Consider the following 13,715-nt stretch of genomic DNA (forward strand, 5'->3'; position numbering starts at 1 on the left):
CCAGAAATGCATACACTATTATATATTGTACATATATTTATTAGTTTCAGGTTGGCCATTCTTGTATTTTGCTCGTTTGTGTTGTTGTGTTTGCACATCTCTGTTGCTTGTGGGGCTCGCACACAAGAATTTCACTCGCATGTGCTGTGCCAGTGTGCCTGCACATGTGATGTGACAATAAAAGTGATTTGATTTGATTTGATTTGATTCAACTCATTCATGTCACCTAAAAGGTAAACCTGTTTCTCCATCACCTGTTCAGCTCTGATGATTCAGTAAGGACATCTCCTGGTTTCATCTTCATGTTTCCCTCTCACCACATATCCAAACCGATATCATGAGCAGCAGCATTTACTGTGGCTCCAGCAAACATCAGCTGATAATAGAGATTAATATTAAATAAATTTTAACAACAGCTCATCAAGCTTAAATGTGCTGCTGTTGTTTAACGTGACATCCGCTGGTTTCCTCTTTCTGGCGCAAAGTGGGCGATAGACAAACAAGAGAGAAAAGCCAATCAGCTGATGATTGATCAGTTTTATGATTGAAGTAGGAACAGGAGAGGGAGGGGAGAGAATGAGAGAAGAAGAGGCAGCTGTGCAGTGTAAACACACAGAATAAATCCAGCTTTGTGTCTTTTTCCATTATAGCTAAAGTACGGGACAAACTGCATTCCTTCTCAGCTCAATACAAAACCTGTAATGTTTTCTCTGAATGAGGGACCATTCCATTTTTTAAGGAGCATTTGGCAACTCTACTAACTAACCTTATGAATAAAATAAAGTTCACTATCAGCACCCACCCAGCTGTATAGAAACTCCATCATGCTAGCTAGCACGCAGTACTAAACTTGGTTTATATCTGACCCAGATAGACTGCAGGTCATAACTTCTTACCTGAAATACAGTTCAACTGACACTCGGACCGGCGGCCGCCCCGGGTCTCTCCTCCTCCTGCCTCTCCTTCCCTCATCCACCCGCTGGCCTCTGTGGAAGCTCCGCCATACCCACCATCCTTCAAACTGAGTTATTTTTACACATCAGCCAGTATCTGGCCAATCCACCACCTCTCATTGTTCATGCCGTTACAAAATATATATATATGTCATCAGCCCATAAAAACAAAAAATCATGCCCGGTGGGCCGATGGCCAGTCCAGCTACGGTCGTGCCATCAGTTAACCCAGGGTTGCCGACCCCTGCTCTACAGTATGTTGACTCCCCCATTCATACTGAACAGTGGATGATTCATGCCTTTGGTTCCTGGCAAGGCTAAAAGTTGAAGACTGGTTTGGTCAACAGGTACTAATCACCTATACTAAGATGAGATAATGAGCTTGTAACCTCCACTATTGAGATTTTCTGATGAATAATATTGTTTACTGTCTAGTAAAGACCATCCAACAAGTTGCAATTCTAATATGTTTCAAGTATGTTGCAGATATGCATGTTTGAGTTTTGTACCTGTGGAGTATATTAATACAGCTTGCTAACCTAGCATGCTTGCATTATGTGATACTTTAGCTTAGCTTACATTTGTCACCTTTGGCTCCAAAACACAACATGATGACAGGTTCAAAAGTAGAGTGCAATACCACTGGGTGACATGGTGGCTATATGCATGTTTATAAAGACTGTAATACATGACTTTCATGCATGCAGCATTAGCTGTTACTGGCGTTTCTTGAGCTTAAAGCAGCAGATGATAGGAAAAAAAGGCAAATATTTCCAACCAAATTACAGATTCTTCCCTTTTCCATTTTCATGTCATTTCATATCACATACCCCCGCTTCTGTCTTTTTGTTGCTTTGCAAGCTTTCAGTTGGAGGGAACTTTGTGTCCACTTTTAACATTTCCAACCAACTGAAAAGTACAACTTATGAAAGAGTTTTTCAAAAAGGATGCTGCCATTCACATCATCTGAAAGATAAACTCAGGGTGGGCGTTCAGGGGTAAAATATTTAAATCTGAATGGCCCTTTGTCAGGTCAAAATGCTTGCTCTTGACATGTCTTCCACAGCCAAGAAAGGAGACAAAGCGAAAGAGGCTTTGCACACCATGTTGCCACCATTTTCCATCATTAGTGATCTACAAAGCATTTTCCATCAGGTCAAATCTCATGAAATGGCTTTCATACACACTGCAGTCATTCAGGACATCTTTTTTTACTACAAATGTGTCCCTTAAATGTCAAAAAATGGATGTTCCCTGTCGTTATAAGGTGTTTAATGCAAATTTTTAAGGGATAGGAGACCTGTATGTCCGCATAAGTAAATATGCATGAAAATGTGTACAACTGGAAGAATGGGCAATGTTGAACACGTTAAATGTTTGTGTGAGGGTGTGCATGTGTGGTGCATTCAAATACGTTTTTAAAATAAATTTCACGGTGCTCTAATTTGTGAAACCACATTCTTAGCCAGCCAAGCATATTCTCAAAGTCTCTGCTATCCCATAACTGCAACTACGCTATACAGTTTTAAATTTTACTTTTGAATCTCTTTCCTGTAACAAGCTGCAGTCACAAAAAAGGCTTTGCTGGAAAAATGAAGAAATAGATTTTATGTCCAATTTCTCTTTACTTTTGTTGAGATTTTCCAGTTTTGTGATTCTTGTTTTCCTCTTTTGCTTTTCAGTTTCTCTTCTACTCTTTTCATCTTGCTCTTTCTTTACCCGTCTTTTCTTCATTACCGTTCTCTTGAACTTGAGTCTCTGGCCCTCCTCCAATAAAAGGAGAAACGTTTCTTCATCAAACTGAAGAGGACCTCGAGTCTATTCAGCACCAACTCCTTTTCAAGTGGAAAGGACTTTTCTGTGATGACCTGTGTGGGAAAGACACAGAGGTCTTTTATAAGGTTTTTATAAAACTCAGTTAAAGAGAACCTCTCCTTTCTCTCATTCTCTTGTTCTTTCTCTCTTTCCATTTTCTTTCCATCTTACTTTCTTTGCTGCTGCATGCTAATTCAGCACAGTCTTTTTATAAGGCTCACTGCTCGCCTTCTCCCAAGCTCCCTTGTCTCTGTTGCTGAATGAGGGGCCACCTTTCTCGCTTCCTTTTCTTAGTCATTGACCTGCTTTTGTACTTCAGACCTCTCTCTTGCTTCCAATAAAACTGTCTGTGCTGCAGGAAGTAAATTACTAAGCTGTTAAATGTGGTATACCCAGGATCAAACCTTGTGCTTTGTGTGGAACGAGTCATCTTGGTGTCAAGGTACTTTCTTGATCCTTTGTGAGGATATTTCATAATCAAGTGTATGCTGAAAAAGTGTCAACAACACGCATAGTTAATGCTAATGGAATTAATTGATTCTCAGAGATTATCCTACCATTACTTTTGTTTTCATTTAATAGCATGAACAGTAGTTTGTATGATGCTAATGCAGGTCTCAGACTAAATAACATTTTTGTTTATTACAGGTTAAGCAATTATGGAGTCACAAAATCTCACCAGAACTGGGACACTGTTGTCCTATAAATCGTGACAGTTCACTTTCACAGCATGCATAATGTCATTAGGACGTAGGTGTTAGCTAATGATTTCCAGAAAACAATGTACATGGACAATAGCAGCTGAGGTAAATGTGTGGGCTAATCAAATTTTAATTATAATTTTGGCTTCCAATAATTATAAAAACAAGACAGTCACGACAAAAAGAGCCTCTTTAGGCATCAGTTTTCACTAAGAATCTCTTGTGTTGTTATACACAAGCCTCATTCCAGGGGTAGGCTTTCACCCCCTCAAAAGTCCAAATTCACTCCCAGTTTCTTTCATCCAAAGTGACAGAAAGACAAGAGAAGAGACTCAACCAGCTAGATCTGTCTGGAGGGAGTCAATGTTATTAATGATTACAGTTGCCTTTGATCTCCAGATCATCATGCAACCCTTCACAGGCTTGTGAGGTTGCTGCAGCATGGGTCTTTTGTTGTCCACATCAGAGACTAAATGGTGGAGACTGCAGGCTGGGTGGAACCCAGTGATGCTTTGCTGGATTGATTTTACAGTTGATTTTAGATGTTGTTGGGTTATTTCCCTCACCACCTCCACCCCTTTCTCACAAAAATAAGGGATCACTGTGGTAGACCGTGACATGAATTCTACACTGCTACTCTTTCTGTTGTGACATTACAAGGCATCTTGGATACAATATAGGTTTTAATCCACAATGGCACACTATGCTAAACAACATAATCAGCTGTCTTGAATTATGACAGCTTCATTTTCAGTCCAATGCCCTACATCATTCAGGTTTGGCTATAATAATTAAACTGATATTGAACAGTTTGAACCTGACATTCTGGACACATTTGTTGATAGTCCAGATTTTATGAATAAGCAATGACCATGTAAAGACCAAAAACTGCAGTTAATGGACCCTGCTATAACTCGTCCCCTTGTGTACTTTAAATTCTGCCTGTGTACTGAAAGCCTGATTTAGCTTCTCCTTCTGTTTCGTAGAGCTCCATTGTTTTACAAAAAAATTATTAATAGCACATCAGTGTGCTACTGCAATACTCAGGTCAACATGTTCTTTCACTGCCACATACTATGGCCCTTTTTTTGGTGATTTTTCGTTTTTATGGGCTGATGATATTTCTTTTTTTTTGTAACGTGATGAACAATGAGAGGTGTGGTGGATGTGCCAGATGCTGGCCGATGTGTAAAAATAACTCAGTTGTTTGGTGGTGGCTATGGCGGAGCTTCCACAGAGGCCAGCGGGTGGATGAGGGAAGGAGAGGCAGGAGGAGGAGAGACCCGAGGCGGCCGCCGGTCTGAGTGTCAGGTTGCCGACCCCTGCCGAATTTCTTACCTGAAATTCTTACCTGAATTTCAGGTAAGAAGTTATCTCACATATACCATGCTGGAGCTATATGAACTCTCTGAATCTGAGTAATATTTGATGAAAACTACAATGCCCAGTTACTCTGGGCAGTGATGTCTGGGCCTGGAGCTGACACCAAAATGCAATCCAGTGATAATAAGAAAATAAGAAAAGGCACACACACACAATTACATCAGTTTTTGTCAAACACTGTCAATAACCCTTCAAACGAAATCTTCCTGTTACAAAATATAATGAATTCAAATGAAATGACCAACCATAAAAAGGAGTTCTTTGAAGTTGAGGATTTCAAGGCAAACTGACATTCTAATTATTGAATTATCTTCAATTAAATTCATTCTTTCATGGTTTTTGGCAGCATGCTTTGTTTTGTAGGTCATACAGGAGGATCTCGAGTGGCTCTAAAGGAAGGGAAACATATTCTTTAAGGCTTTGGAGTCAAATATACAGCTACAGTTCATCCTCCAGGGCTGAGCAGTGCTAACTTTGGAGCAAATATTGTTTTATTCTTAATTCTGTCCCCTTTCGCCTGGAGTCAAAGCCTTAGATCTGTAGTAGAAGACATTAGGAGGGAGAAGAACAGTTTCTGTTGGGGCGAAAAAAAGGGGACATATTCCAGTGATCAAATGATTTTATTATTGTAAATCAAAAGAGAATAATTTAATAGCTGCCTCACTCACTTGTTCCATCTCAAATGTATTATCACTCGTCATTCTTTCACCTCTGTGTCTTTGTTTTTCTCAGTCTCCCTTCCTCTTCTGATGTATACATGTCTTTGATTTTAGCAAATCAAAGGACACAGGCCTATGAAAACTGCATGATCTCAGACCTTCTGTGGAGCCACATGTGGCCTATGTCAGGATCTTGGCTTTTCAAAGTTTACTAGGCAGGTCTTTTGCAGTGCATTGGAAATTCAGCAACATAAACCACTCAACATATTTCCCTTTAATTGTGGAAAGCATCAAAACCAAAGCCTAAAATTCAATTAAAAAACTATAAACACTGCCAAAAGTGTATGAATACCTTAAATTGGAAGAATTTCATTTCAGAATTAAAAACGTTTCAAAGGTTTATGCGCTTGTTTCATGGGAAATGAAGGGATGTTTTTGCGGATAGAAATAATATAAAATAACAATAGGCATATACCATTCTGAGATCAGATGATGTAGCAATAGCAAATCAGCAAGTCAACATCTCAACTGACAAATCATTTCTTCTTAATCACCTTGTGTTTAATAAGAGATGCTATATGTTGTGAAGCTTCTAATGATAACTCCTTTAATAGTTCAGCAAGGAAAACCTTTCCTTGATGTATCCCAGGTTTTCTGTGGCCATGATAACATCCCCATAAACATAAAGACATCCTCACAGCACAGCCACTATGCTTTTGCTTTATAAGAGATGATGTGTTGCTGTAAATTAAACTAACCCATAGAACTGAAATTATCTTCACTATCTACGTGAAACAATACTGCACCAGAGTACAGATATTATTACACAGAACTGACACGCTCTATTGGCCATTTTGAGCTAATAGTAAACATTTTACAGGATAATATATGCATTTTTAAATACATTTTGCTACTCTGTACTGTTTCTTTCTGTAAGTTAAATGAAATTATCTAATAAACACAGGAGACATGTCCAAAATTACTGATTTGTTCATTAAATGTTTGTATACATGATTTATGCACCAATTTGTGCCTTACTACCTTTTTTTAAATGAGGCCCAATGTCCTTTTGAAAGATGAATGGAAACATTTATCTAAATACCTCATGCCAATGGTCAAGCACGGTGGTAGAATTATGATCATTTGGGCTTGTTTTGCAGCCACAGGACCTGGATACCGTGCACTTATTAAGTTGACCTGGAACTCCTCTGTATACCAAAGTATTCAAGAGTCAAATGTGAAATCATCTGTCTGACTCTCTCAAGCGTTTTCATGTTTAAAGTTTCTGGTAGAATTGTGCAGAAACAAACTGTGAAAATTACTCTTAATTGGCATTTACTCCAAAACTAGTTAACGAAGTACAGGATCACTGTCTGCAAAACAAAAAAATCACTCATATTCACACAAGAAACACTTTGCTTTGCTGTAATTTGTGTTTGCACTTGAAGTACTCTATATTGCCAAAAGTATTCACTCGTCTGCCTTCACACACATATATACTTGAGCGGCATGCCAGTTTTAATCCATACCACTTCAAGGCTGAGTGGCTGTCATTCCCCATCATTTCGACTTTGTTATAATACCACTAACAGTTGACTGTGGAATATTGAGTAGTGAGGAAATTTCACAACTGGACTTGTTGCACGGGTGGTAAACAAGTCACCACGCTGGAATTCACTGAGCTCTTGAGAGTGACTGATTCTTTCACAAGTATTTGTAGAAGCAGTCTGAATGTCTAGATGCTTGATTTTATGCACCTGTGGTTGTGAAAGTTATTGGAAAACCCGAATTTAATACTCGAATAGCTACTTTTGGCAATGAAGCATACATGATTTAGAAAAATTACTTCATCTACACATTACACTTACACAGGCATCTCAGCAGTGGAAACCAAACCACGAGGCTTTCTGCACACAGTCTTTGTGCTGATTTGGAAGCCCTGCTCTCTAACTTTATGTGGTCCGTTACTTTGTGGTATTTCTATATATATATCCATCTCTCTCTCTCTCTCTCTCTCTATCTCTCGCTCTCTCTCTATATATATATATTTATATATATATATGTATATATATATATACATATATGTGTATATATATATATATACATACGTGTATATATATATATATATACATACACATACGTGTATATATATATATATATACATACATATATAGCAGCTGGATAGCGTAGTGGTTAAACTACACGCCTTTGGAACAGAGGATCGCAAGTTCGATTCCTGCCTGGGGCGTCTGTATCCAGTAAGGGTCCTAAGGCTAGACCCCCTATGCTAAGCAAGCCTACCGCAGACATGAGCGAGACAGATAAATATGAAGGCATGCCGGCTCGGACGTCGCCCGGATCAACAAGGTCCGCGTCAGGTGTTGAGGAACCAGGGCACCCTGACGAAAAGTGGGCTACTGGAACAAGAAGGCATCGGTGGGCAAGGGACGAAAACAGGGCGTTGTTGGAATGCTACTACGCAAGTAACCCCGGCGGAAGGGGCTACATGAATAGGATGAGGGACCTATGGATTCTTCGATACCCAACATCCACAATGACGGCGAAACAACTAGTAGCTCAGTGTTCCAACATTCGAAAGAAGGGACTGCTCTCACAGCTAGAGATTGACGAGGTACAACACAAATGCTACGGCAAGGAGGAGTCAGGACGCCAGGTCAGGGGGGAGATATCATCACCCCCACCCGAGATTGGGTACATAGCCCCAAGTGCGATAGGAGAAGGATCGTTGAGTGCGAGAGGAACTGACCTGAAAAATAGGATCATGGCCAAGCTTGAAACCTGGATCCCCCGTAGCCGGTTACCAAGATTACGTGAAGTACCCTCAGAAGGTCTGCTAGATGATGTTAATGCAGCACTACGGGCAATACCTACAACCACAATTACCGACACTAACAAGCTGATCTACAATACGGCAGCAGTGATCAGTGAGATGCTTGGTTACAAGTTGAACAGCCACAAGGGGCAGTACCCTCCATGGAGAAGGAGGCTAGAGGGCAAGATCAAAGTAGCACGGAGGGAGGTTAGCCAACTAACGGAGTTGCAGAAAGGTGCGACAAATAAGGTGCCTAAGAAATACAGCAAGCTGTCCATACCTGAGGCCTTGGAAACTGCCAAGCAAAGACTCACAGCCTTGGCCAGCCGCTTGAGGAGGTACACCAGAGAGATAGAAGGCAGGAGAATAAACCAGCTGTTCTCCACAGAACCAGCAAAGGTGTACTCTCAGTGGCAAGGGAACAATAAGAGAACAGCACCACCAAGGCTGGAGACGGAGCAATACTGGAAGAGCATATGGGAGAAGGATGCAACCCATAACGGCAATGCTAGTGGATCTGAGGGCAGACCACAGCGACCTCCCTGAACAGGGTCCAGTAACCATCACAGTGGCAGATATCCAAGAAAGGGTCTCCAGTATGAAGAGTTGGACAGCACCAGGGCCCGACATGGTTCACGCCTACTGGCTGAAGAAGCTGACTGCACTCCACGAGCGTCTGGCAGCACAAATGAACCAGCTGCTAGTTAACGAGAGACACCCGGAATGGCTAACTGAAGGCCGGACGGTCCTGATCCCCAAGGACCCCAAGAAGGGACCGGTCCCCTCCAACTACCGACCAATAACCTGCCTCAGTACTACATGGAAGCTCCTGTCAGGCATCATATCGGCTAAGATGAACAGGCACATGGGTCAATACATGAGCGGGACAAGGAATTGGCAAGAATACCAGAGGTGCAAAACACCAGCTACTGGTAGACAGAACAATCAGCCGAGACTGCAAGACCAGACTGACCAACCTGTGCACTGCCTGGATTGATTACAAGAAGGCCTATGACTCAATGCCCCACAGCTGGATACTGGAATGCCTAGAATTGTACAAGATCAATGGGACCCTAAGAGCCTTCATCAGGAACTCAATGGGGATGTGGCGTACAACACTAGAGGCCAACTCCAAGCCCATAGCACAAGTTACCATCAAGTGCGGGATCTACCAAGGAGATGCTCTGTCCCCACTGCTGTTCTGCATAGGCCTGAACCCCCTCAGTGAGATCATTAACAAGACTGGCTACGGATACCGACTACGGAACGGAGCAGTTGTCAGCCACCTCCTGTACATGGATGACATCAAGCTGTATGCCAAGAGTGAACGAGACATCGATTCACTGATCCACACTACCAGGCTATACAGCAATGACATTGGAATGTCGTTCGGACTGGAGAAGTGTAGTCGGATGGTAACAAAGAGAGGGAAGGTAGTCAGAACTGAGGGGATTGAACTACCAGAAGGCAACATTGCAGACATAGAGGACAGTTACAAGTACCTGGGGATCCCGCAGGCAAATGGGAACCATGAAGAGGCCGCTAGAAAGGCTGCAACCACCAAGTACCTGCAGAGGGTCAGGCAAGTCCTGAGGAGTCAGCTGAATGGTAAGAACAAGATCCGGGCCATCAACACATACGCCCTGCCCGTGATCAGGTACCCTGCTGGGGTAATAGGCTGGCCAAAGGAGGAGATAGAAGCCACTGACATAAAGACAAGAAAGCTCCTGACCATGCATGGAGGGTTTCACCCCAAGTCCAGCACCCTGAGGCTGTACGCTAAGCGGAAGGAAGGGGGCCGGGGACTGGTGAGTGTCAGCACCACAGTCCAGGATGAGACAAGGAACATCCAAGAATACATTGGGAAGATGGCCCCAACTGACCGAGTGCTCAGTGAATACCTCAGGCAGCAGAAACCCAAGAAAGAGGAGGGAGACGAGGAACCATCATGGAAGGACAGGCCCCTGCACGGTATGTACCACCGGCAGATAGAGGAGGTGGCTGATATCCAGAAATCCTACCAGTGGCTGGACAAAGCTGGACTGAAAGACAGCACAGAGGCACTAATCATGGCAGCACAAGAACAAGCTCTGAGTACAAGATCCATAGAGGCTGGGGTCTATCACACCAGGCAAGACCCCAGGTGCAGGCTGTGTAAAGATGCCCCAGAGACAATCCAGCACATAACAGCAGGGTGCAAGATGCTAGCAGGCAAGGCATACATGGAACGCCATAACCAAGTGGCCGGCATAGTGTACAGGAACATCTGTGCCGAGTATAACCTAGAAGTCCCGAGGTCAAAATGGGAGATGCCCCCAAGGGTGGTGGAGAATGACCGAGCTAAGATCCTGTGGGACTTCCAGATACAGACGGACAAAATGGTGGTGGCTAACCAACCGGACATAGTGGTGGTAGACAAACAGAAGAAGACGGCCGTAGTGATCGATGTAGCGGTTCCGAATGACAGCAATATCAGGAAGAAGGAACACGAGAAGCTGGAGAAATACCAAGGGCTCAGAGAAGAGCTCGAGAGGATGTGGAGGGTGAAGGTAACGGTGGTCCCCGTGGTAATCGGAGCACTAGGTGCGGTGACTCCCAAGCTAGGCGAGTGGCTCCAGCAGATCCCGGGAATAACATCGGAGATCTCTGTCCAGAAGAGCGCAGTCCTGGGAACAGCTAAGATACTGCGCAGGACCCTCAAGCTCCCAGGCCTCTGGTAGAGGACCCGAGCTTGAAGGATAAACCGCCCGCAGGGGCGTGCTGGGTGTTTTTTTTTTTTTTATATATATATATATATATATATATATATATATATATATATATTATTTGAAGAATAAACTCTGTGGCACTGTGTTCTGACACTTTTCTCACACTAACTGTCAGATAGTGAAATATGAATCTCGAGAGCGGCCTTGATTGATCACAATATGTATAAACAGTATGTATAAATATTAATTAAGTCCAGATATGAGTCACTGAAGCCATGGGAATGGGTTACTTCAGGCTCAGAAAGAGTTATTTTAAAGTTAGCAGTCCAATCTAAAGTGCAAAGCAGAATTGGTGTGCTCTAGAGAACAGCATCTAACATGTACCAGCATCAGATGTCTTTGTTTTTATAAAGTATGAAAAGCACAGTGATGGCCACAAGGAGATGAATGTCCTCAAAGAGAACGGGAGACACAGGACAGCTTCTTACTGGCACAGTGTGCAGGCAGAAAGACAAGGCAGAATCATCTTTGGAACAGGATCTGAAATACCCACACACAAAAATGGGTACCACTTTACAATAAGGCTCCCCTTTATAGATGCTAATAATAGTTTATAGCTATATTATTAATTAATTTGTAAATGCTTTATAAACCATTATTAATGGTTTATTATGCATTAGTTAAGGGTGAGAAAGAGGAAAAAAACTGACCGGTTTCTTGCCAAATAGTGAGCCAAATGTGTTCACCTATATATTTCATCTAGAGTTGCTATATTAAACATTTTAGACTAAGTTACTATCCTGTAAGCACAATCAGCATTTGTAAACATATTTTTTATCATATAAAATTGTACTTCAGAAATGCATTATAAATATCCACAACTATCAATCGGAGCTTTGTTGTAAAGTGTAAAGCATAAAACCATTTATTAATGAATAATAAATATTTATAAATGCCAAATGGGAGCCTTATTGTAAAGTGTAAAGCATGACACCATTTATTTATGACTAATAAACATTTATAAATGCCAAATGGGAGCCTTATTGTAAAGTGTAAAGCATAACACCATTTATTAATGACTACTAAACATTATAAATGACAAAAGAGAGTTTTGTTGTAAAGTTTAAAACATGTCAACATTTATTAAGGACTAATAAACATTTATAAATGCCAAATGGGAGCCTTATTGTAAAGTGTAAAGCATAACACCATTTATTAATGACTACTAAACATTTATAAATGACAGAAGATAGCTTTGTCGTAAAGTTTAAAACATGTCAACATTTATTAAGGACTAATAAACATTTATAAATGCCAAATGGGAGCCTTATTGTAAAGTGTAAAGCATAACACCATTTATTAATCACTAATAAACATTTATAAATGACAAAAGATAGCTTTGTCGTAAAGTTTAAAACATGTCAACATTTATTAATCACTAATAAACATTTATAATTGCCAAAAGTGAGTCTTAAATGTATAATGTCACCATTTATAACACTTAGACCTAAATTACAATCAGTGCTTGAAATAACATTTAACTACTGTCAAAATTGGCAATGTATTGTAAGAGTAACACATGTAACATTAAATGTGTTTTTTAAAACACCAAACAGTCACACACTCCAAAAAAAGTTCATGCCAGACTGGTTCAAACTGGAAATATTTTTTGTATGTCCTTAAATAAGCGTCCCAGTGGTCCATCAGGGTGTCGCGAACCAAGCCAAGATGACCACTCAAGAACCATCAGGTGTTCCTCCAGCAACTTCTCAGTGCGATTTCCTCTTAGTCTACGGACATGTCCTTTGATGGTCATCCAAGCCCTTTCGATATGCTGTGTATGACTGCCAGATTGAGGATCTACAAACCACCTGCTGTGATTTACAGTGTAATGTCTGTACCCTATGTTTGTCAAAACATTCTTGTAGGCTCTCCACTCATCACTTATAATGGCACTACCCAACTTAACATGCTGTCTGATCAGAGGAACAAGGTGGCGCCTTGATCGTTTTTCAACAAGTTTTAACACGAGCCTTCGCCTTTTGTCTTTAATTCCCATCATTCCAAATACCCATTTCTTCCTTTTCCATGCATTTCCAAAGCGTCCACGTGCATACTGAAAACAAAAAGAATTAAATTAAACAGAATTAAAATGAAAAAGAATAAAATTAAATATCTACAAAGAAACATTCAAAAAGATGGTTGCTTCTACTAATTTTTTTTACTTATGGTAAAGGTTTCCATGTTTAGAGGACACAGTCAGATCTGCATTGATTCTAACAAACCTGTCTGAGAGTTTACCAACCTTTCGCTGATGACGGAGACAGCTTTCATCTATAACCACAAATTCTCTGTCACCACCAAGACGGTGTCCATTGTTTATTCTGTGTCTTTTAATTGCACGTATACAAACATGCTGAATGTGTCTTGCCATGCTACTTAGTGTTCTGGAGCTGCCAGCCACTTCATCATCGATCATATCTATTTGTCTGAGCCTGAGCCCTTGTGAAAATCTGTGATAGAAATTGAGGCAATTATTACTTACTGAGGCCCTAATTTTATTTCACAAGTCTCGTATTGGTGTTCAATTATGAAAGGTGCATTGCTATTAATGTCTACATCTACATATACCTGTAAATGAACTTCATCCAACTGAAAAGAGA

At 41.1% G+C, this 13,715-nt stretch overlaps 1 protein-coding gene across 1 annotated transcript; it reads right to left on the reverse strand.

Annotated features, from left to right (window-relative positions):
- Nucleotides 1-12,681: 12,681 nt before the first annotated feature.
- Nucleotides 12,682-13,715, reverse strand: LOC146581781 (uncharacterized). The gene is made up of 3 exons (XM_085247401.1): nucleotides 13,684-13,715; nucleotides 13,358-13,565; nucleotides 12,682-13,168 (listed from the first exon to the last, which is right to left on the reverse strand). The coding sequence occupies exons 1-3, from the start codon at nucleotides 13,698-13,700 to the stop codon at nucleotides 12,704-12,706; spliced, it is 690 nt and encodes a 229-aa protein (XP_085103527.1). The 5' UTR covers nucleotides 13,701-13,715; the 3' UTR covers nucleotides 12,682-12,703.

Source organism: Mchenga conophoros, linkage group LG2 (assembly GCF_057382185.1).
Source record: "Mchenga conophoros isolate Kocher_MC1m ecotype Shallow Benthic linkage group LG2, M_conophoros_male_GT1.1, whole genome shotgun sequence".
Classification (NCBI taxonomy): Eukaryota; Metazoa; Chordata; class Actinopteri; order Cichliformes; family Cichlidae; genus Mchenga; species Mchenga conophoros.